Source organism: Mobula hypostoma, chromosome 12 (assembly GCF_963921235.1).
Source record: "Mobula hypostoma chromosome 12, sMobHyp1.1, whole genome shotgun sequence".
Lineage (NCBI taxonomy): Eukaryota > Metazoa > Chordata > Chondrichthyes > Myliobatiformes > Myliobatidae > Mobula > Mobula hypostoma.
This window is the reverse complement of record NC_086108.1, coordinates 103058395-103081794: the sequence shown is the minus strand read 5'-3', so window position 1 is coordinate 103081794 and position 23400 is coordinate 103058395. Positions and strand designations below refer to the sequence as shown.

Genomic DNA, 23400 nt, shown 5'->3' with positions numbered 1-23400 from the left:
GTGTTGCATCTCGGTGGAATGAGTCTCTGGCTGAATGTACTCCTGTGGCCACCCAGTACATTATGTAGTGGATGGGGGACATTGTCCAAGATGGCATGCAACTTGGACAGCATCCTCTTTTCAGACACCACCGTCAGAGAGTCCAGTTCCATCCCCACAACATCACTGGCCTTACAAATGAGTTTGTTGATCCTGTTAGTGTCTGCTACCCTCAGCCTGCTGCCCCAGCACACAACAGCAAACATGATAGCACTGTAAAATACCTCTCTCTGAAACCCCCTTTATACTTTCCTCCAATCACCTTAAAAAAGTCTTTGGCTATTAACTCTGTCTATGCTTCTTTTATCTTACACAGGTCTATTAAGTCACCTCTCATCCTCCTTTGCTGCAAAGCAAAAAGCCGTAGTTTGCTCAACCTCTCCCCATAAGACATGCTCTCTACTCCAGGCAGCATCCTGGTAAATCTCCCCTGCACCCCCTCTAAAGCTTCCGCATCCTTCTGATAATGAGGCAATCAGAACGGAGCACAATATTCCCAAGTGTGGTTGTGAGGCCTGACCTGCACCTGACAAAGCTATGCTAACTGTCGGTAATCAGACTATGCTTCTCCAAATGCCTATAGATCCTCTCTCCAAAAATCTTCTCCAATAATTTACCCAAAGTAAGCCTCACTGGTCTATAATTTCTATGATTATCCCTACTCACTTTCTTGAATAAAGGAATAACATTTGCAGCCCTCCAATAAACTGGTAACTCTCCTGGAATCTCCTGATTCATGAGTTTGTGAATTAGGGTCGAGGGTCCTGAGCGAGGTTGCCACTCCCAATGCAGCCCTCAGTGGGGCTTTGCCGGAGGTCACCAATAAACTGAAAGTTAAGGCTGTTTGCCTGCAAGGGAACATGTCATCCTTTACTCGCCCATCAACTCCCCCTCGATCCTTATCTTGCCAATTTGCCGTCACTATTTGGGATGTGAGAAGGAACTGGAGCACCCACTCAGTTACAGGGAGAACATGCAATTTCCACACTGACAGTGCTGTACCAGAAGCTGAGAAGCAATGTCAGAGAAAGGGGTTGAGATGGAAGTGGATCAGCCATGATCAAATCAAGTTTAATTATCATTCAAACCATACATAGATACAGCTGAACAAGACAGCGTTCCTCTGAGACCAAGGTGCAAGACATTCAAAATAGCAGGCAAATATTTTAAAACACCGAGTAACTTTCGAAATAGTGAGCAAAGAAGCATTTTCACTCAAAAAAATATGCACACACATTTTTTTGTATTGTGTATATACACACTTACAGTCCAAGACCATGAGCAACAATGTCTGGCAATCAATGGTACAGGCTCCCGGCAATGTGCAGACGTACGCAATTCAACCTGTCGTGATGAAATGGCAGAGCAGAATAGATGGGTCGAGTGGCCTAATTCTGCTCCTATGTCTTGACTCCTGACCAACATTCGTCGAGATTAGCAAAACGTTTTCTAGCAATGGAGTCATATTTTTCACGGAAGCTCTTCAAATTGAGAATAATGGTGCCTACATTAAAGCATCAGCATTATGCCTTAACTTAAACACAAAATAATCTGCAGATGCTGGGGTCAAAGCAACACTCACAACACGGTGGAGGAACTCAGCAGGTCGGGCAGCATCCGTGGGAAAGATCGGTCAACGTTTCGGGCCGGAACCTGTCCTGTCCTGACGAAGGGTTCTGGCCCGAAACGTCGACCGATCTTTTCCACGGATGCTGCCCGACCTGCTGAGTTCCTCCAGCGTATTGTGAGTGTTGCTTATGCCTTAACTTATTTCAACATAGGAGGCTATTCAGCCTATGGTTCGTGTTGGCTCCGACCAGAGTAAACCCATCAGTCTTGTTCCCCCACCCACCCTACTCATCGTTTACCTCTACTCCTGCCACATGGGGAAGCATGACACTGTCATCACTTTCAGTTGATCATTAAGCGGTGTTCAATTCTCACCACTACCTGTAAAAAGTTTGTAAATTCTCCCAGTGAGTTTGCTCTCACATTCCAAACACTTGAGTGTGTTATTTTGTGCTGGACACATGGCAACACTTACGGACTGCCCAGCACAATCCTCATTGATTTGATTTGCAAATGTTCTGATGTACCTGTGACAAATATAGCTAATCTTTACCTTTACTTTCTATGCTGATTTGCATTTGGGATGTGAGAAGGAACTGGACACCCGTGTAGTCACAGAGAGAACGTACAATTTCCACACTGACAGCATCAGAACTTGAGAAGAAATGTAGGTTGCTGGAGCAGTGAACTGTGAACTATATTTTCTGCCTCGGCTGTGAGCACTGTTGGACATCTTGGCAGTATTAAAGACTGTATAAATTGAAACCTTTTCTTTAATGTACCTTTTCTACAGACATATAAAGACAGGATATAAAGACTAGCAGACATATAGTTGTTAGAACGCTTCGCACCTTCAATCTTCCTGCACAGGGATGAGTCATGCCAGTGAACAACAGCTGACACCAAGGCCATAGCGAACTGTACGGCAGTTTATCAAAGCATTCCTTAATGTCATTAGACATTGCAAAGGTGCTTTCTGAGAGAGCGAGCAAACAAAATGTGATGCTGAGCTACAAAAGGAGACATTGAAGCAAATGGCTGAACTCTTGGTCACAGAGGTAGTTTTTAAAAGCAACACACACAAAATGCTGGAGGAACTCAGCCGGTCGGGAGCATCTATGAGAGAAATAAATAATTGCCTCATCGTGCCGAGACCGTTCATCAGGATAGTTTTTAAGAAATGTGTTAAAAGAAGAAAGAATGTGGGGAGTTAAAGAAGGGGAATTACAGAGCTCAGTGCCCAGATAATTGAAAAACCACATGGAGCTGCATTGTGCAGTTGTTACTTCCTTTCAGCAAGAAAAGCTCAGCAGGTTAATCGGCCTCTGTGGGAAGGAGAGGAACTGCTGAGTCACTTAGACCTGATGCAGAGTCTTGACTAAAATCACTGACGGTTCCTTCTGCTCTGCAAGTGCTATTCAACACTTCACATTCCACCACCGGTTTGTGTGTTGCTCCAGATTGCAGCATCCGCAACCTCTTGTGTCTCACCGATATTTCCCTTGGTTAGGTTCAGAGCTGTCTAGTCCAGGAGTCCCTGTGCAGGATTGAGATCAAGAGAAATGTCTTAATCTCCAATAATGTGAAGCTTTTGAATTCTCTACCCAAGAGGGCTGTGGAGGCTGTTACTGGATATATGAAACAAAAAGATACTTTAGGTATTAAAAGAATTGGAAGTCAAAGTCAAAAATGAGTCTGTTGTGTGCAGAACACGTACACACAGGTGCAAGGGAAAAACTTTCTTGCAACAGCATATCAGACACATAGCATCATATAAGGATCATTCAGAAGAAGAACATAAATTATACACAATCTTTAAAGGAAAGACAGTAGAAAAATGTACCATTTTAGTGCAAAGTGATCACAGTTGTCATAGTGTTGCTGAATTGTAGTGATTAGGATTTTGCTGGTTGATTCAAGGGCTAGCTGAAGGGAATAAGCTGATCTTGCATCTGAATCTTGGCTTCCGTACGTCCTACCTGATGGTGGATACAATAGTCATAGTCATCATAGTCATATTCATAGTCATACTTTATTGATCCCGAGGGAAATTGGTTAAATTGGTTTTAAGGTGTGCAGTCATAACAGTGGATGTTGCCAAGTGTGCCTTGTGCTGGCACTCTGTTATCTTCTTGGGATTGTGTTGGAGGAACTATCTAGTTGTCCAGTTTTGATGGTGGAGTACAGCCAGCACAATCACAGGCACAACTCTCCCCATGATTGAGAGCACCTTCAAAAGGCAGTGCCTCAAGAATGTGGTATCCATTGTTAAAGATCCTCACCAGACGGGACATGCCCTCTTCTCATTACCACCATCTGGGAGGAGGTACAGGAGCCTGAGGATATAGCATTCAATGTTTTAGGAATAGCTCCTTTCCCTCTGCCATCAGATTTCCAAACAGTCCATGAACCCACCTCGGTACTCCTCTTTTACACTATTTTTTTATAACTTACAGTAATTTTTATATCTTGCATGGTACTACTGCTGCAAAACAACGAATTTCATATATCAGTGATAATAAACCTGATTCGGATTCTGATCCTGCCACACTACTTGCCCTTCGTAGAAACGTTTCCGTGAATCACCAGGGTCCTTCATCAGGACTGAACTGTTGTTCCCTCCACAGACGTTGCCTGACTTGCCAGGTTCCTCCAGCGTTTTGTGTGTGTCGTTTTGTCTCTGGACAGTAATTTAATCACTGTGGTGTTGAATCCAACAGTACATTCAATGAGAGGCTAGAGACCGCAAATCCTGGAATCGGGGTCTGATTTAGGGTTTCAGCCCAAAATGTCAACAATTCCTCTTGAGGGCTCCTCCTGCAGACTGTGTTTTGCTGCATTGCATTTAAGGAGTTTGGAGAGGAGGTGGTAATTCAAGAATTAAGAAAGGTTGTTGGTGGATAATAGTGGCGGATTTGTAAAGAACCAAAACACGAAGCAAAGGCAGAGGGGAGACCTGATAGAAATCTATACATTTTTGGGAGGAATAGAAAGACAACTGAGTGAGCACATTGATTTCTCTAACTTCCAATAATTTCCCTTCCCTCCCCCTTACCGCTTTTTCTATTTGTGTTCAAGTGGAAGTTCAATTTATTGTCATTCAGCCCTACACATATATAACGTGAAATGAAACAATGTTCCTCTGGACCAAGGTGCACAACACAGTGCACTTAACTCACACACCACACATAAAGTAATATTACCACAAATAAACTAACAAATAATAAGGTGTATTATGATATAAGTTAAATAGTAACTAGTGTAATGCTACTAGCATTTCATATGTGATGAGAGCTGAGAGGTGACGGGGAGTTCAGTTGTCCTACAGCCTGGAGGAAGAAGTTGTTTCCCATCCTAACACTCCTTATCCTAATTCTACAGGTCCTTTTGCCTGATGGTAGGGTCAAGGAGATTGTGGTTCAGATGGGAGGGATCACTGACAATGCCAAGGGCCCTAGGTATACAGTGCTCCTAATAAATATCTGTAATGGATGGAAGAGAGACCCTTTTGATTCTTTCAGCAGTTCCCACTGCCCTTTGTAGGGACTTGGGGTCAGATGCCTTGCAATCCCCATAACAGATGGTGATGCAGCTGGTCAGGACACTCTCAATGGTGCTCTTGTATCAGATGGTTAGTGGGCACATGGCCAAGTAGTTAAGGCATTCGACTAGCGAACTGAAGGTCGTGAGTTCGAGCCCCAGCCAAGGCAACGTGTTGTGTCCTTGAGCAAGGCACTTAATCACACATTGCTCTGCGATGACACTGGTGCCAAGCTATATGGGTCCTAATGCCCTTCCCTTGGACAACATCAGTGTCGTGGCAAGGGGAGACTTGCAGCATGGGCAACTGCTGGTCTTCCATACAGCCTTGCCCAGGCCTGCGCCCTGGAGCGTGAAGACTTTCCAACGCAGATCCATGGTCTCGCAAGACTAACAGATGCCTTTATCAAATGGTTAGAATGGTGTGGGTGAGGGGGGGTGTTGCTGGGGACCCTCACTTACCTCAGTCTCCTAAGGAAGTGGAAATGCTGCTGTGCTTTCTTAACCAGATACGTAGTGTTGAGGGACCAGGTGAGATCATCTGTTATAGAGTCATAGATTCATAGAACACTACAGCACAGAAACAGGCCCTTTGGTCCATCTAGTCGAACCATTAATTTGCCTAGTCCATTGACTTACACTGGATCATAGCCCTTCATGCCCCTGCCATCCAGGTACCTATCCAAACTCCTCTTCAATGTTAAAATCAAACCGACATCCACCATTTATGCTGGCAGCTGGTTTCACACTCTCACCACCCTCTGAGTGAAGAAATACCCCCCATATTCCCCTTAAACCTTTTACCTTTCACCTTTAACCCATGCCCCACCCAACCTCAGTGGAAAAAGCCTGCTTGCATTTATCTCATCAATACCCCTCATAATTCTGTATACCGCTATCAAATCTCACCTCAACCTTCTATATTCTAGGGAACAAAGTCCTAACCTACTCACCCTTTCCCTGTCACTCCTGTCCTCGAGTCCCAGCAACATCCTTGAAAATGTCCTTCAATCTTATTACATCTTTCCTGTAGGTAGGTAACCAAAACTGGACACATACTCCAAATTAGGCCTCACCAACATCTTATACATTTTTTAACATAATATCCCAACTCCTGTACTCAGTTCAAAGGTTCAAAGGTCCAATTTAATGTCAGAGAAATGTATACAATATACATCCTGAAATGCTTTTTCTTCACATCCACAAAAACAGAGAAGTGCCCTAAAGAATGAACGACAGTTAAGCGTGAGTACACCAAAGTCCCCCCCCCGGCTCCCCCATCTCGCATAAGCAGCAGCAAGCAACGATCCCTCCTACCCGCCCAGCAAAAAAACGTGCCCACCACCGAGCACAAGCATGAGCTAGGTGATGGCAAAGACACAGACTTTGCAGTTACCCCAAAGACTATCGCAATTCATCCAGCATTCGACAAACCACAGGTTCTCTCTCTCCCTAATGAGGGAGAGGGAGGTGTCCCCCATTTTCACAGCGAGTGGGAGACTTAACAACAACCCGCTGGTTTATGATGCTAAAAAGTCAGTTTTGTCGCTTTTTACGAGCTCTTTGCCTGAAAATCACAAAGACTTCAGGTCTTCGGGCCCCCAGCAAAAGATTTTCTGGCCTCCCCGACGACACACGAGTCTCCTGCCCTGACACTGACGCTCGATCCGCCGTCTCCAGAGCCCCGAGATCTTAGACTTTCAAATTTGAGTGCATTGATTTCTGAAGGTTAATGTGCCAAAAGCTTTCTTTATGACCCTACCTACATATGAAACCACTTTCAAGGAATTATAGATCTATATTCTCGGATCCCTCTGTTCTACAGCACTCCGCAGTGCCCTACCGATCATCATGTAAGACCTACCTTGGATGGGCCTTCAAAAGTGCAACACCTCACACTTGTCTGCATTAAATTCCATCTGCCATTTTTCAGCCTACTTCTCCAGATCCCACTACAAGCTTTCATAGTGTTCTTTGCTGTTCACTACACCCATAATCTTGGTGTCGTTTGCAAATCTGCTGATCTAGTTTACCACATTATCATCCAGATCATTGATAGGTACAACAAACAATAACGGACATAACACCAATCCCTGTGGCACATCGTTAGTCACAAGGCCTCCAGTCTCGGAGGCAACCCCGCTACTACCACTCTCCAGCTTCTCCTGTGAAGCCAATATCTAATCCAGTTTACTGCCTCATCTTTAATGCCAAGTGACTCTTGACCACCTGCCGAGTTCCTCCAGCATTTTGAGTGTGTGGCACACTTTTCACTGTATAATTTGATGTACATGTGACAGTTATTTTTGTAACTTCAAAACATTAAACTAATTTGAAGGAAGACATGGGAGTCTGGGAATGCAGGTCTAACTTCAAGTTTACTGTAAGCGAGGTGTGCACGTACCTTGCGGTGGCATGAAGATGTAGGCAATTCACGTATTTGTACATATAACCCATAATTAATTATTTTAAATGAACAAGAATGCTTAATCAACCAGTATGTTCAAACAGCACAATCTCTTAAATATTACTGAAATATAAAATGCTAATGCAGTGACGAGAAAAGCTAATCTTTAACTCTTTAGATGAATGTGCAGAGAATGAATGGGTACAGCATGGGCCATGTGCAGACAGAAGGGATTAGTGTAATCAGGAACCATTAGAGTGATTAGTTCAGCAGAATATCTCAGACAGAAGCAAGAGAAAATCTGCAGATGCTGGAGTGCCTCAAATTTGTCTGGTGCATTTCCAGCACCTCCTTCCCCTTTCTTGATCTCTCTCTCTCTCCATCTATCTATCCCTGGAGACAGCTTACCTACTGATATCCTTTATCGACCCACTGATTCTCACAGCGACCTGAACAATATCTCTTCCCACCCCGTTACAGTACTTGTAAAAACGCCATCCTCTCAGTTCCTCCGTCTCTGCCATGTCTGTTCTCAGGTTGAGGCTTTTCATTCCCGAACTAAGGAGGTGTCCTCCTTTTTCAAAGAAAGGGGCTTCCCTTCCACCACCTTCAATGCTTCCCTCACCCACATCCCTTCCATTCCTTTTGCTTTTTCAATATTTTCTATATAGAAGAATACAGAGTCCAAGAGAATACATATTATAAAACAAAAGAATACAGTATATTGAATCGCATTAACGAACTCCTTACTCTATATTCATATAGATTAGATTAATACGTATATTAGAATATAAACAATTTTATAAAAAGAAAAGATCTACACTCACTACCAAAGTTGAAACTGTTTGGGAAAAAAAAAGAAAAGCTTATCAGATAATAAAATGTGCTATTAACCATTTTCTGTACTTTAACGAGAAGTAAAAGATTATGAAAATAATTTAAAAATGGCCCCCACAAATTTTGAAAATCTTGTTTAGATTCAGAAATTGAACAACGAATCTTTTCTAAATTTAGGCATGCCATAACATCCCCTAACCACTGAGCATGATTAGGCGGAACAGCATCCTTCCATTTAAACAAAAGCGCCCTCCTAGCCATATGAGAGTTAAAATCGCTTCCATTTCTTGCATGTTTGCCCTCATCCCATCGTCCCACTACCCCACCAGGGATAGGGTTCCTCTTGTCCTCACCTATCACCTCACCAGCCTCCACTTCCAGCACATAATTCTCCATATCTTCTGCCATCTCCAATGGGATTCCACCACCAAGCACATCTTTCCCTCCCCCCCCCCCAACCTTCTGCTTTCCACAGGGGTTGCTCCTTAAGTGACTCCCTTGTCTATTCGTCCTTCCCCACTGATCTCCCTCCTAGTACTTAGCCTTGCAAGCGGAACAAGTGCCACACCTGCCCCTACACCTCCTCCCTGTTGACGCTTCACCTGTGAATCGGTTGGGTCACCTACTGTATCCAATGTATCCTGGTGTGGCCTCCTGTATATCAGTGAGGCCCGACGTAGATTGGGAGACCGCTTCACAGAGTACCTATGCTCCATCTGTCGGAATAAGCAGGATCTCCCAGTGGCCACCCATTTTAATTCTACTTTCCATTTCCATTCCGATATGTCAGTCCATGGCCTCCTCTACTGCCGCGACGAGGCCACACTCAGGTTGGAGGAGCAAAACCTTATATTCCGTCTGGGTAGCCTCTAACCTGATGGCATGAACATTGACTTCTTGAACTTCCTGTAATGGCTCCTCCCCGCGCCCCCCCCCAATCACCATTCCCCTATTCCCATTTCTCTCTCTCACCTTATCTCCTTACCTGCCCATCACCCACCTCCGGTCCTATCAGATTCCCCCTTCTCCAGCCCTTTATCTCTTTCACCAATTGACTTCCCAGTTCTTTACTTCACCCCTCCCCCTCCCAGTTTCACCTATCACTTACGACCTTGTAGTTCTTCCTCCCCTTGCCCCACCTTCTTAATCTGATTTCTCATCTATTTTCTCCAGTCCTGTTGAAGGTTCTCAACCCAAAATGTCGACTATTTATTCTTTGCCTGGCCTGCTGAGTTCCTCCAGCATTTTGTGTGTGTTGCTTAGACAGAAGGGCTGGTTCCTAAGTTGAATGTTCGATGAGCGGTATAGTGAGAGTGAGGTCAGGGAAATAGGAGGTGGAGTTGTTGCATGAGATGACCATGTGGAGAGCAAGGATCACACAATCCAATACAGGGGAGACTTGCTTTGTACATTTATAAGTACAGTGTAATATGAACATTAATTTATTTATTTTGACAGTTCCTTCTCTGTGTGATTTGTTTTCCTCCCTTGCATAGCACTCTGCCCACTGAGCAGAGTAGAGAGGAGGCGCTTAAGCATAGAGAAGCCGTATTTACCACTGCCGGAACTCCAGCCAAATAAGAGATTAATACAATTTGACTGCTTCCTCCAGGACTTATTGGCTTTTGTCAAGTAGTGTGGTGATATCTGAAACTCTCACACTGCAGCTGCAGGAGAGGCACTGATTAACCGGAGTGACGTTTACCAGAATCAAAATCAGGTTTAATATCACCGGCACATGCTGTGAAATTTGTTGTTTTTGTGGCAGCAGTCCAATGCAATACATAATAACGAAAACCGTGAATTACAGTAAATGTATATATAGATAGTGAAATTGAAATTAAATGAGTAGAGCAAAAAGAGTAGTGAGGTAGTGCTATGGGTTCAGTGCCTATTCAGAAATTAGATGTCAGAGGGGAAGAAACTGTTCCTGAATCATTGAATGTTAAGACATGACATAGGGAGCAGAATTAGACCATCTGGCCCTTTTGAGACTCCTTTGTTAACTGCCCCTCCCTGACTCAACTGACTTTGTTAGCCACGTCCATTTGCAATCAAAGTTCAAAGTTCAAAGCACATTTATTTTCGAAGTTTGTATGCTATATACATCCTTGAGATTCGTCTTCTTACAGGCAGCCACAAAACAAAGAAACCCAATAGAACCCAGTAAAAGCAAGGCGATCCGGGTATTCCCTAACCGGAAATCTTGGATGAATTATGATGTCAAGACCCTTTTGAAGGCTAGAGCTGCGGCTTTTAGGTCCGGGGATACCAGTCGCTACACGGAATCCAGGCGTGAACTCCGGAAAGCCATTAAGGGCGACAAGAGGCAATATTGAGCCAAGCTGGAAGCCCAGGCTAACCAGAGGGATGCCGGTAGACTATGGCAGGGTCTAAATGAGATCACTGGGTGCAAAGAAAAGGCTGGGAATATCAATAACTGTGGCGCTTCTCTTCCTGACGAACTTAATGTATTCTACGCGAGATTCGAACAGAAGAGGAGCGTCCCGCTCCCTCTGGATGAACCGGACCTGGTGGCATCGAGATTCATCATCACCGAGGAGGACATTAGAAGGGCATTCCTGAAGATAAATCCAAGGAAGGCGACGGGTCCAGATGGTGTCCCAGGACGGGTTATTCCAGCGAGGAGTGTTTGCTGACATCTTCAACTGCTCCTTGCTTCAGTCTAAAATCCCCTCGGATTTTAAGAAGGCAATGATAATCCCAGTGCCGAAGAAGAGCAAGGTGGCATGTCTGAATGACTTATCGACCTGTGGCTCTGACATCAATTGCTATGAAGTGCTTCGAGCAATTGGTTATGGCACACATCAACCACAGCCTACCAGTCAACCTCGATGCTTTGCAATTCGCCTACCTGAGCAACAGGTCAATGGCAGAAGCCATCTCTCTGGCCCTACATTCTTCCTTAGAACACCTGGAGAATGAAGATGCATATGTAAGGCTCCTTTTCATTGACTACAGCTCTACCTTTAATACCATCATTCCAAATAAACTGATTCCTAAGCTCCAGAACCTGGGCCTTAGCACTCAGATCTGCAGCTGAATCTTCAACTTCCTCACAGACAGGACCCAGGCTGTAAAAATAGGGGCAAGCTCTCCTCTACAATCACTCTGAGCACCGGTGCCCCACAAGGCTGTGTACTCAGCCCCCTGCTGTACTCACTGTACACCCATGATTGTGTAGCCAAGTTCCCATCAAACTCAATATATAAGTTTGCTGATGACACCACAATTGTAGGCTGTATCTTGGGTAATGATGAGTTTGAGTACAGAGAGGAAATTAAGAACTTGGTGGCATGGTGCGAAGACAATAACCTATCCCTCAACGTCAGCAACACGAAGGAATTGGTTGTTGACTTCAGAAGGAGTAGCGGACTGCACGACCCAATTTACATCGGTGGTGCGCAAGTGGAATAGGTCAAAAGCTTTAAGTTCCTCGGGGTCAATATCACAAATGATCTGACTTGGTCCAACCAAACAGAGTCCATTGCCAAGGAGGCCCACCAGCGCCTTTTTTTTCCTGAGAAAGCTAAAGAAATTTGGCCTGTCCCCTAAAACCCCCACTAATTTTTATAGATGCACCATAGAAAGCATTCTTCTAGGGTGCATCACAACCTGGTATGGAAGTTGTCCTGTCCAAGACTGGAAGAAGCTGCAGAAGATCGCGAACATAGCCCAGCACATCACACAAACCGATCTTCCGTCCTTGGACTCACTTTGTCGGAGTGAGTGCTGCCAGGATAATCAAGGACACGACCCACCCAGCCAACACACTTTTCGTCCCTCTTCCCTCCGGGAGAAGGCTCAGGAGCTTGAAGACTCATGCAGCCAGATTTGGGAACAGCTTCTTTCCAACTGTGATAAGACTGCTGAACGGATCCTGACCCGGATCTGGGCCATACCCTACAAGTATCTGGACCTGCCTCTCGGTTTTTTTTGCACTACCTTACTTTCCATTTTTCTATTTTCTATTTATGATTTATAATTTACATTTTTACTATTTACTATCAATTTGTACTCCAGGGAGCAGGAAGCGCAGAATCAAATATCGCTGTGATAATTGTACGTTCTAGTATCAATTGATTGTCGACAATAAAGTATAAAGTATAAAAAGACCGTCAAGCACTCAATGTGCAGAAGAGAAAAACCAAATCACTCAAACACTGAAAGTAAGCAAATAGCATTCAGAACTGAAGTTCACAAAATTGAATCACAGCCAGTCACTCACACTGATCCAGCAACCCCTTAGTTGCTGGCCACGGCCTTAGTTCAGCGCAGAGACAAGTAAACCTCGCGAGCTGTGAGCTATTGTGGTATCTCAATCAAACAAGAGAGATGGCTCGTGTTTAGAACATAGAACATAGAATAGTACAGCACAGTACAGGCTTTTCGGCCCACAATGTTGTGCCGACCCTCAAAACCTGCCTCCTATATAACCCCCCACCTTAAATTCCTCCATATACCTGTCTAGTAGTCTCTTAAACTTCGCTAGTGTATCTGCCTCCACCACTGACTCAGGCAGTGCATTCCACGCACCAACCACTCTCTGAGTAAAAAACCTTCCTCTAATATCCCCCTTAAACTTCCCATCCCTTACCTTAAAGCCATGTCCTCTTGTATTGAGCAGTGGTGCCCTGGGGAAGAGGCGCTGGCTATCCACTCTATCTATTCCTCTCAATATCTTGTATACCTCTATCATGTCTCCTCTCATCCTCCTTCTCTCCAAAGAGTAAAGCCCTAGCTCCCTTAATCTCTGATCATAATGCATACTCTCTAAACCAGGCAGCATCCTGGTAAATCTCCTCTGTACCCTTTCCAATGCTTCCACATCCTTCCTATAGTGAGGCGACCAGAACTGGACACAGTACTCCAAGTGTGGCCTAACCAGAGTTTGTATGTATCACAGAGGCAGCCCATTGAAACACCATCTCCATGCTGTGTTCTCCACTCAACTACGGCCATCCTAAAACAACTCTTCAAATTGTATATTCTAATCATCAGGTTTCTGTACAGCCTATAAGCCCATGAACACTACCTCGCTATCTATTATTGCAATTTCTAGTAATTTTTATTTATTGTACTGTACAGCTGCCATAAAACAACAAATTTCACAACATACGTATGTTGATGAAAATAAACCTGAATCTGGTTATGTAATTCTTTCTCCCTTATATGGAATTATTCCTAAAATACAGCCACGCAGTTAGCCTCGAGTGATCCAGATGGCAGTGAATTGTGTGTAGATGATGACTGACTGAGGTAGTCTAGAAAGCAGCAGGTTTCTTCCATGTCTTGTGCGTGCTGTTGTTGAGTCACGAAGTGTTCAGAGTTTCCTGACTGCTTCTTCTCCAACGTGAGTGGCCAGGCTCCAGGAGACAGTGGTAGTGTGGCAGGTGGAACGGTAGCATAGCAGTTAGGATAGTCACTTTACAGCACCAGCAATCGCAGATAGAGGTTCGATTCCCGCCGCTGCCTGTAAGGAGTTTGTACGTTCTCCCTGTGACCGAGTGGGTTTCCTCCGGGTGCTCTGGTTTCCTCCCACAGTCCAAACGTTAGGGTTAGTGAGCTGTGAATTCCATGCTGGCATTGGAGACATGGCAACACTTGCGGACTGCCCAGCACAACCCTCAAGACTGTGTTGATCATTGACGCAAACCAACACGTTTCACAAACAAGAGAAAATCTGCAGATGCTGGAAATCCGAGCAACACACACAAAATGCTGGAGGATCTCAGCAGGCCAGGCAGCATCTATTGAAAAAAGTACCGTCGATATTTTGGGCCGAAACTCTCCAGCAGGACTGGAGAAAAACAGGTGAATAGATTTCAATGTTTCAGTGTACACTATGTGCAAAGAAAAGGACACCACACTAACTTAGCGGTTAGTGCAACGCTAATACAGGTCGTTGGAGCTCAGAGTTCAATTAAGGCATCTCTGTATGTCCTCCCTCTAGCAAGTGTTGGGTTTCCCTGGGAGCTCCAGTTTCCTCCCACAGTCCAAAAACCTACCGGGTAGGTTAATTGGTCATCGTAAATTGTCCCATGATTAGGTTAGGGTTAATCGGGTCTGTCGGGGTTGTTGAGGCAGTGGGACTCGAAAGGCCAAATCTGCACTCGATTGCCAAATAAAAATAAATAAATAAAAGATACCAGGCCTTGAGGACCTGAGTTTTAGGGACAGGTTGAATAAAGTGTAGGAGAATGAGGGAGAATTTGATAGAGGTAATCAAAATTATGACGGGCAGATAGGGTAAATGCAAATGTGCTTTTACCGCTGAGGTGAGATTTAGAACTAAAGGTCGTGAAAGGTGAAATATTTAAGGAAAACCTGAGGGGAAATTTCTTCGCTCAGAGGATGGTGAGAGTGTGGAATGATTACCAGCTGAAGTGATGGATATGGGTTCAATTTCAATATTTAAGAGAAATTTGGATAGGTATATGGATGAGAGGGACACGGAGGGCTATGGTCGGTCTGCAGGTAGGTGGGTCCAGGTTGTTTAATAGTTTAGCATGGACGAGACGGATCAAACGGGCTGTTTTTGTGCTGTGCTACTTTATAACTGAGTGTATGTCAATAGTCTCCTGCTGTGGTACCCCATCGATTTCAATTTTCACACATTGTGCATTCGGACATGCTCTTCCGCACACCACTGTTGTAAAGCATGATTATTTGTGTTACTGTTGCCTTCCTGTCAGCTTGAACCAGTCTGGCCATTCTCCTCTGACCTCTCTCATTAAAAAGGCATTTTCGCCTGCAGAACTGCTGCTCGCTTGATTTTTTTTTGTTTTTCGCACCATTCTTTGTCAACCCCTGAGACTGTTGTGCACAGAAATCCCAAGAGATCAGCAGTTTCTGAGATATAAACAGAGTATTTGATATATTTTTGGATCATTGGGCTCTTTTCCAGGGAAGGTAATAGAAGGGATAGTTTGAAACTGAACTGGAAGGGGATTAATATTCAGCTGGAAGGTTTGCTACTGCTGCACGGGGGTGGGGGTGGGGGGTAGTGTTTAAACTGGAGCTGCAGGATAAATGGGAACCAGAGTGCCAGAACTGACAGAGGAGAGGTTGGGGAGACAGTCATTGTTAAGAACTCAAAGTCAGGAATCAAAAGGTTGAGCGTGATGTGACTACTATCCTGAGTTGTGTATATTTTGATATAATATGTAGGAAAGGCAGATGAACTCGGCATGGATTGTAAACACAAAATAATCTGCAGATGCTGGAGTCAAGGCAACACTCACAACACGCTGGAGGAACTCAGCAGGTTGGGCAGCATCCGTGGAAAGGATGAGTCGACGTATCGGGCTGGAACCCTTCGTCAGGACATGGATCAACACATGGAATTGTATCCATTAGCAAGATTGCAGGAGAGGCAGGACTGGCAGCTCAATATTCCAGGGTTCCATTGTTTTAGACGTGGCAGAGTGGGAGGGATTAAAGGAGGAGGGGTGTTACTCGTCCGGGAAAATGTCACGACAGTGCTCAGTTAGGACAGACTGGAGATCACTAGTGAGGCTTTACGGATGGAACTGTGGAGTAAGAAAGGTATGACCATGTTAATGGAGCTATATTACAAACCACCCGAGAGTCCATGGGATTTAGAGGACCAGATTTGTAGAGAGGTTGAGGATAGTTGCAAGAAACATAAGATTGTTATAGTAGCAGATTTTAACTTTCCACATATTGACTGGGACTCCCATACTGTGAAGGAACTAGATAGGATAGAGTTACTCAAATGTGTTCAAGAAAGTTTCCTAATTCAGTACATTGAGGTCCCAACCAGAGATTGTGTGATACTTGATCTGCTATTAGGGAATGAGACAGGGCAGGTGACAGCAGTCTGTGTAGGAGAACACTTTGTATCTACTGATCATAATTCCATTAGTTTCAAAGTAAATATGGAAATAGATAGCAAACAGGAGGAAATCTGCAGATGCTGGAATTTCAAGCAACACACACAAAAGTTGCTGGTGAACGCTGCAGGCCAGGCAGCATCTCTAGGAAGAGGTACAGTCGACGTTTGGGGCCGAAACCCTTCATCTGGACTAACTGAAAGAAGAGCTAGTAAGAGTAAATCTCTTACTAGCTCTTCTTTCAGTTAGTCCTGACAAAGGGTCTCGGGCCCAAACGTCGACTGTACCTCTTCCTATAGATGCTGCCTGGCCTGCTGCGTTTACCAGCAACTTCTATGGAAATAGATAGGTCTGGTTCATGGGTTGAGATTGTAAACTAGAGAATCAGAATATGCCTATCAGAATAAAATATAAAGATAACAGGATAGGGGAACCTTGGCTTTCAAGAGATATTGAGGCCCTGGTTAAGAAAAAAAAAGGAGGTACATAGCAGGTATAGACAGGTAGGAACAAATGAGATACTTATGGAGTATAAGAAATGCAAAAGAATACTTAAAGAAAGAAATTAGAAGGGCTAAAAGAAGCCGGGGAGTTGCTTTAGCAGACAAGGTGAAGGAGAATCCAAAGGGATTCTGCAGAAAATGTTAAGAGCAAAAGAATTGCAAGGGACAAAATGGTTCTCTGGAAGATCAGAATCCATGCATGGAGCCAAAAGAGATGGGGAGATCTTAAATGGGTTTTTTTTTGCATCTGTATTTACTTAGGAGATGGACACAGAGTCTGTAGAAGTGAGGCAAGTGGCAACAAGTTCATGGACCCTAAACAGATCACAGAGGAGGAGGTGTTTGCTCTCTTGAGGCTCGTCGGGGTGGATCCCTCAGACCCTGTGGGAGGCAAGTAAAGAAATTGCAGGGACCCTAGCAGAGATATTTAAATCATCCTTAGTGGCCAGTGAGGTACCGCAGGATTGCAGGATAGGTAATGTTGTTCCATTGATTAAGAAAGGCTCTAAAAATAGACCAGGAAGTTAAAGGTCGTGAGCATCAGTAGTGGGGAAGTTACTGAAGGGATTCTAGGTGACCAGTTATATGAGTATTTAGCTGATTAGGGATGGTCAGCATGGCTTTGTGCATGGTAGATCATGTTGAACCAATCTTGTGGTGTTTTTTGAGGATGTTACTAGGAAAGTTGATGAAAGTTGGGCTTTAGTAAAGCATTTGACATGGTTCTGGATGGGAGGTTGGTCAAGAAGCTTCAGTCGCTCGGCATTCAAGATGATGTAGTAAATTAGATTAGACTTTAGCTTTGTGAGAGGTGCCAGAGAGTTGTAGTGGATAATTGTCTCTCTGACTGGAGGCCTGTGACTAGTGAAGTGACGCAGGGATCAGTGCTGGGTCTGTTGTTGTTTGTCATCTGGATGGTAATGTGGTTAACGATCAGCAAATTTGCAGATGACACCAAGATTGGGGGTACACACACAAGATGCTGGAGGAATTAAGCAGGTCAGGCAGCATCTATGGAAAAGAGTAAACAGTTGATGTTTTGGGCTAAGACGTTTCTTCAGGACTGGAAAGGAAGGGGAAGACGCCAGAATGAAAAATGTGGAGGGAGGGGAAGGAGGCCAGCTGGAAGGCGATAGATGAAGCCAGGTGGGTAGGAAAGGTCATGGGCAGGAGAATCTGATAGGAGAGGAGAGTGGACAATAGGAGAAAGGGAAGTAGGAGTGGACACAGGGGGAAGTAACAGGTAGGTGAGAAGTGAAAGGTAAGAGTGGAGAATAGAAGAAGTGGGTGGAGTGGGGGGAGGATGGATGTGTTCCCTAGGAGAAATCGATATTCGTGCCATCAGGTTGGATGGTATCCAGATGGAATATAAGGTGTTGATCCTCCACCCTCAGGAAGGTGTAGTGGACAGTGAGGAAGACTCTCAGAGGTTGCAGCAGGACCTGGACCAACTGGAAAAATGGCAGATGACATTTAATGCAAGCAAGTGTGAGGTGTTGCACTTCCGTTGGCCCAACCAGGGTAGGTCTTACACAGTGAACTGTAGGGTACTGAGGAGAGTGGTAGAACAAAGGGATCTGGGAATATAGGTCCATAATTCATTGAAAGTGATGTCACAGGTGGGCAGGTTCATAACTAAAGCTTTATAGCTTTCATGACAGGGTCATGAATGCACATTGCCCTTCATAAATCAAAGCATTGAGTACAGGAGATGGGATGTTATGTTGGAAGTTGTATAAGATACTAGTGAGGCCTAATTTGGAGTATTGTGCCCAATTTTGGCCACCTGCCTACAGGAAGGGTGTAAATAACATTGAAAGAGTACAGAGAACATTTACAAAGATGTTGCAGGGACTGGGGTCCTGAGTTATAAGGTAAGATTGGGTTATAAGGTAGGGACCTTGGAATATAGAAGTTTGAGGGAAGATTTGATAGAGGTAAACAAAATTATGAGGGGTATAAGATAGGGAAAATGCAAGCAGGCTTTTGTCACTGAGGTTGGGTGAGACAACTAGAGGTCATAGGTTAAGGGTGATAGGTGAAAAGTTTAAGGGGAACATGAGGGGAAACTTCTTCACTTGGAGGATGATGAGAGTGTGGAACAAGCTGCCAGCATAGGTGGTGCTGAGAGATCAATTTCAATGTTTAAGAGAAGTTTGGATAGGTACATGGATGGTAAGGGCATGGAAGGCTATGGTCCCAGTGCAGATCGATGGGAGTAAGGAGTTTAAATGGCTTGGCATGGACTAGATGAGTCAAAGACCCTGTTTCTGTCCTGTACTTTTTGATGACTCAAAATGTGAGGCAATGCACTTTGGGAGGTCAAACTCTGTTAGAACATACAGAGTAAATGGCGGGAAACTTAGCTGCATTGATGTGCAGAGAGACATCGAAATGCAAGTCCACAGGTCCATGGAAGTAGCAACACATGAAGACAGGTAAAAAGATATTTGGTATTCTAACCTTCATGGCCTGAGGCATTGAGCATAAGAACTGGGAAGTCATATTACAGTTGTACCCACAATCTTCCTCGTTATGATCTTGCTCTTTATTGTTTACCTGCACTGCACTCTTACAGTGGCTTCTACACTTTATTCTGTATTGATGAACTGGGCTTGTACTTGTTGGAATTTAGAAGATTGAGGGGGGATCTTATTGAAACGTATAAGATCCTAAAGGGATTGGACAGGCTAGATGCGGGAAGATTGTTCCCGATGTTGGGGAGGTCCAGAACGAGGGGTCACAGTTTGAGGATAGAGGGGAAGCCTTTTAGGACTGAGATTAGGAAAAACTTCTTCACACAGAGAGTGGTGAATCTGTGGAATTCTCTGCCACAGCAAACTGTTGAGGCCAGTTCATTGGCTATGTTTAAGAGGGAGTTAGATATGGCCCTTGTGGCTACAGGGGTCAGGGGGTATGGAGGGAAGGCTGGGTTCTGAGTTGGATGATCAGCCATGATCATAATAAATGGCGGTGCAGGCTCGAAGGGCCGGATGGCCTACTCCTGCACCTATTTTCTATGTTTCTATGTTATTGTGTTACCTTTCTCTTCCTCCGTGCACTGGAAATGATTTGATCTGTATGAACAGTGTGAAAGGCAAGATTTTCACTGTATCTTGTTACATGTGACAATAATGAACTAGTATCAATACATTTGTTCAACCATATTGCACAGAAGCAGGCTTTTCAGCCAAACTCACGCATGTCAGCCAAGAATGCCATCTTAGCTAAACCCGTTTGCCTGCTTGGACCCGTATCTCTCTCAATCAGGGGTTCCCAACTTGGGGTCCATGGAGCCCTCAGTTAATGGTAAGGGTCCTTGGCATAAAAAAGGGTTGTAAAACCCTGCTCTAAATCTATCGACCTGCATGTCTTTTGAATGTGGGAGGAAACTGAGCACTTGGAGGAAATCCTTGTGGTCACACAGAGAACATGCAAACTCCACAAAGGCAGCGCCAGTGGTTGGGATTGGACCTGGGTCTCTGGTACCATGAGAGAGCACCTCTACCAGCTGCACCACACATCTCCCTTTTCACCTCGGCCCATGGGTTCAAGTTCAAGTTTAATTGTCATTCCCCCATACACAGTTATCTGAAACGTTGTTCCTCCGGTCCACACATCACATGTAGTTACAATAGCACATACAGTCACCAAATAATATTAGCACAAGTCTGAATAGCATGCGATGAATCGTTAAACTGTTTTCTCCTTCCCACAGACACCGCTTGACCTGCTGAGTGTTTCTGGGGATTCAGCATCTGCAGGATTTGTTTCTTCACTCAAGGGTTCTGAAGATCTGGAACTCATCTCGAGCTGTACAGGGTGCTGATGGTACTGGGACAATGGATGGGGAGTGTGGGTGTCAATAGGTGCATTGAACAAAACTGATTAGGTAATTGGAGCATTAGGAACATTGAACACTACAGCACAGTACAGGCCCTTCAGCCCATGATGTTGTGCTAACCCTTTAACCTACTGCAAGATCAATCTCACACTTCACTCCCCTATAGCCCTTCATTTTCCTTTCATCCATGTGCCTATCTAAGAGTGTCTTAAATGCCCCTAATGTATCTGCCTCCACCACTGGCAGTACGTTCCACGCACCCACCACTCTCTGTGCAAAAAAAAATCTCTGACATTCCCCCCTAAACTTTCCTCCATTCTCCTTAAAATCATTCCCTTTCATATTAGCTTTTTCCACCCAGGGAAAAAGTCTTTGGCTATCTACTCAATCTATGCCTCTTATTGTCTTGTACATCCCTATCAGGTCACCTCTCATTCTCCTTCTCTCCAGAGAAAAGCCCTTCCGCCTTCAACCCACCCTCATAAGACATGCTCTCTAATCCAGACAGGATCCTGGTAAATCTCTGCACCCTCTCCGAAGTTTCCATATCCTTCCTATAACGAGGTTTCTAAAAAAAAAACTACCTCTGACATTCCCCCTGCACTTCCCTCCGCAGAAGGAAGTTATGAAAGTTATGCCCCCTCATATTAGCTCTTTACGTCCTGCAAGTAAGTCTCTGGCTGTCTACTCTGCCAGGGCCTCTTATAATTTTCTACACCTATATCAAGTCACCTCTCACTCTCTTTTGCTCCAAAGAGAAAAGCCCTAGCTCACTCAACCTATCCTCATGGGTCATGCTCTCTAATCCAGGCAGCATCCTGGTGAATCTCCTCTGCACACTCTCTAAAACCTCCACATCCTTCCTGTAATGAGGCAACCAGAAATGTTCACAAGGGTTAAGGATCCTAAGCAGATAGATGGTTTTAAAATGCAGATTGCTATTGATCAAGGGTGGAACAGGAAAGATGGGCCGGACTGCCTCCTCCTTTCCCGAATACAAGAACAGACCATCTGCTGGCTTTGAGACTCTTTTATTTTCCCAATCATACATTCTCACAGTGAAAAGAGTCCCTGGCACACAGGAAGATTAATTAGTTGCTACAACTTTGAGCAGTCCATGGTATTTGGCTAAAATGTCAGCAAAAGTTCAAAACTGACACATTACAGCCTAGTATGATAATAAATTTCCTCCGATATAAATAGTATTACAGGTCAGTGATTGGGATAAGGGACATTGCACACACACATATCCAAAAAATACCCTGTAAGAATTGTAAAAGGCTGCATGCAAGATTAACAAAGTCGGTTTTAATAATTGAAACACTGTCCTTTGCTATGTTTAAAAAAAGACAGCCGTCACATTTTCAGCTCTGAAGAGATCCCTGCCTTGAGGGTCACTGTGTTGAGTTGTAGTGGGTATCCAGTAATTTCCTCGGCCCTTTACCTATACTATGAGACTTCCAATGCACATCTTTGACTGTGAAAGGCATCTTAAAGATGCACCTTCTCTCATTTTTCAAGGAATGACGACTTATCAAAAGGAAATGGATGGGCAGCTCCTTGGCCTGCCGCTCAGCTGACTGCTGGTCCTGAGGGCTGCATTTCCTCTTCACTGGCTGCCGTCAGCCCCTGTGAGATTGGCGGCCGCCGACTCCGAGCCGGGACCCCACTCCGGCTGGTGGAAGTGGATGCTGTATTTCTTTGCCCACCTGGCAAACACGCGCTTCTCCGTGATGAACCGATGGTGGCTCCCCTTGCGGCCGAGCTCGTGCGACATGTACATTGTGCACTCGTCGATCCCCGAGGGCTCGTAGTAATGGTAGGGCACCTGTCGGTGAGTAGGGTCCCTGGAGGAGGAGACAACAATAGTTACTGGAATTGGCTGATTATTGTCACACGTGCTGAGATATTCTAAGATGCCACAACCTTGTAGGGTCTGGAGGCGTGTGAGCCTCAATGACCTGGAGAGTTATTTTGGCTGAAGTTAGGGCTTGGTAGGGTCACCATGCCAAACAAGTCAAAGGGTAGAGGCCAGACTAACAGTAGTCCACTGGTCCCCCTGGTTTGGGGGTTCAGCTCAGGGCCAACAGCCCTGACCAGTCAAACAAAACTGTTATGGAAACAGCAATGAAGCATCCTTCTATATCTGTGTGTGAGGGTATTCCTGAGTCTCCACCCCGGGACTTGCATGACTGACAGGTGTGAAAACTGAAACAACAGGAATTCTGCAGATGCTGGAAATTCAAGCAACACACATCAAAGTTGCTGGTGAACGCAGCAGGCCAGGCAGCATCTCTAGGAAGAGGTGCAGTCGACGTTTCAGGCCGAGACCCTTCGTCAGGACACGGGTCTCGGCCTGAAACGTCGACTGCACCTCTTCCTAGAGATGCTGCCTGGCCTGTTGTGAAAACTGAATTACTGACTCAGCCCTGAAGACCGCCGGAGATGGAGGACCCTCATTGTTGCCCTAAACGCCAGCGGAGTTACAGGCAGTAGACGTGCTGAGGCACAGTGAGAAGGTTTTGTCTGCACGCTTTCCAGGTGATCATTCCTTACACAAACACACTGAGGTAACAGAAGAAAAAAACAATTGAGAATATTTTTTTAATTTAGAGATACAGCCTGGTAACAGGCCCTTTCAGCTCCACGAGCCTCTGCTGCTCAATTTCACCCAGGTAACCAATTCACCTACTAACATGTATAACTCTGGAACATGGGAGGAAACTGGAGCACCAGGAGGAAACTTACGTGGTCACGGGGAGAATGTACAAACTCTTTACAGAT

At 44.8% G+C, this 23400-nt stretch overlaps 2 protein-coding genes across 4 annotated transcripts in view; one reads left to right on the top strand and one right to left on the bottom strand.

The window, feature by feature from the left end:
* pigk (phosphatidylinositol glycan anchor biosynthesis, class K) overlaps window positions 1-20724 on the top strand; it is a 191481-nt gene extending 170757 nt beyond the window's left edge. Inside the window, exon 11 of the mRNA XM_063064721.1 lies at window positions 20491-20724. Within this exon, the coding sequence (XP_062920791.1) occupies window positions 20491-20601 (111 nt within the window). The 3' untranslated portion in view covers window positions 20602-20724. The remainder of the gene's footprint in view (window positions 1-20490) is intronic.
* Window positions 20725-20735: 11 nt separating this feature from the next.
* st6galnac5a (ST6 (alpha-N-acetyl-neuraminyl-2,3-beta-galactosyl-1,3)-N-acetylgalactosaminide alpha-2,6-sialyltransferase 5a) overlaps window positions 20736-23400 on the bottom strand; it is a 76123-nt gene continuing 73458 nt past the window's right edge. The window contains exon 4 of one of the 3 annotated variants that reach the window (XM_063064725.1): window positions 20736-22463. In XM_063064725.1, the coding sequence (XP_062920795.1) occupies window positions 22226-22463 (238 nt within the window). In that variant the 3' untranslated portion in view covers window positions 20736-22225. The remainder of the gene's footprint in view (window positions 22464-23400) is intronic. The other 2 variants (XM_063064724.1, XM_063064723.1) reach the window with 2 other exon arrangements.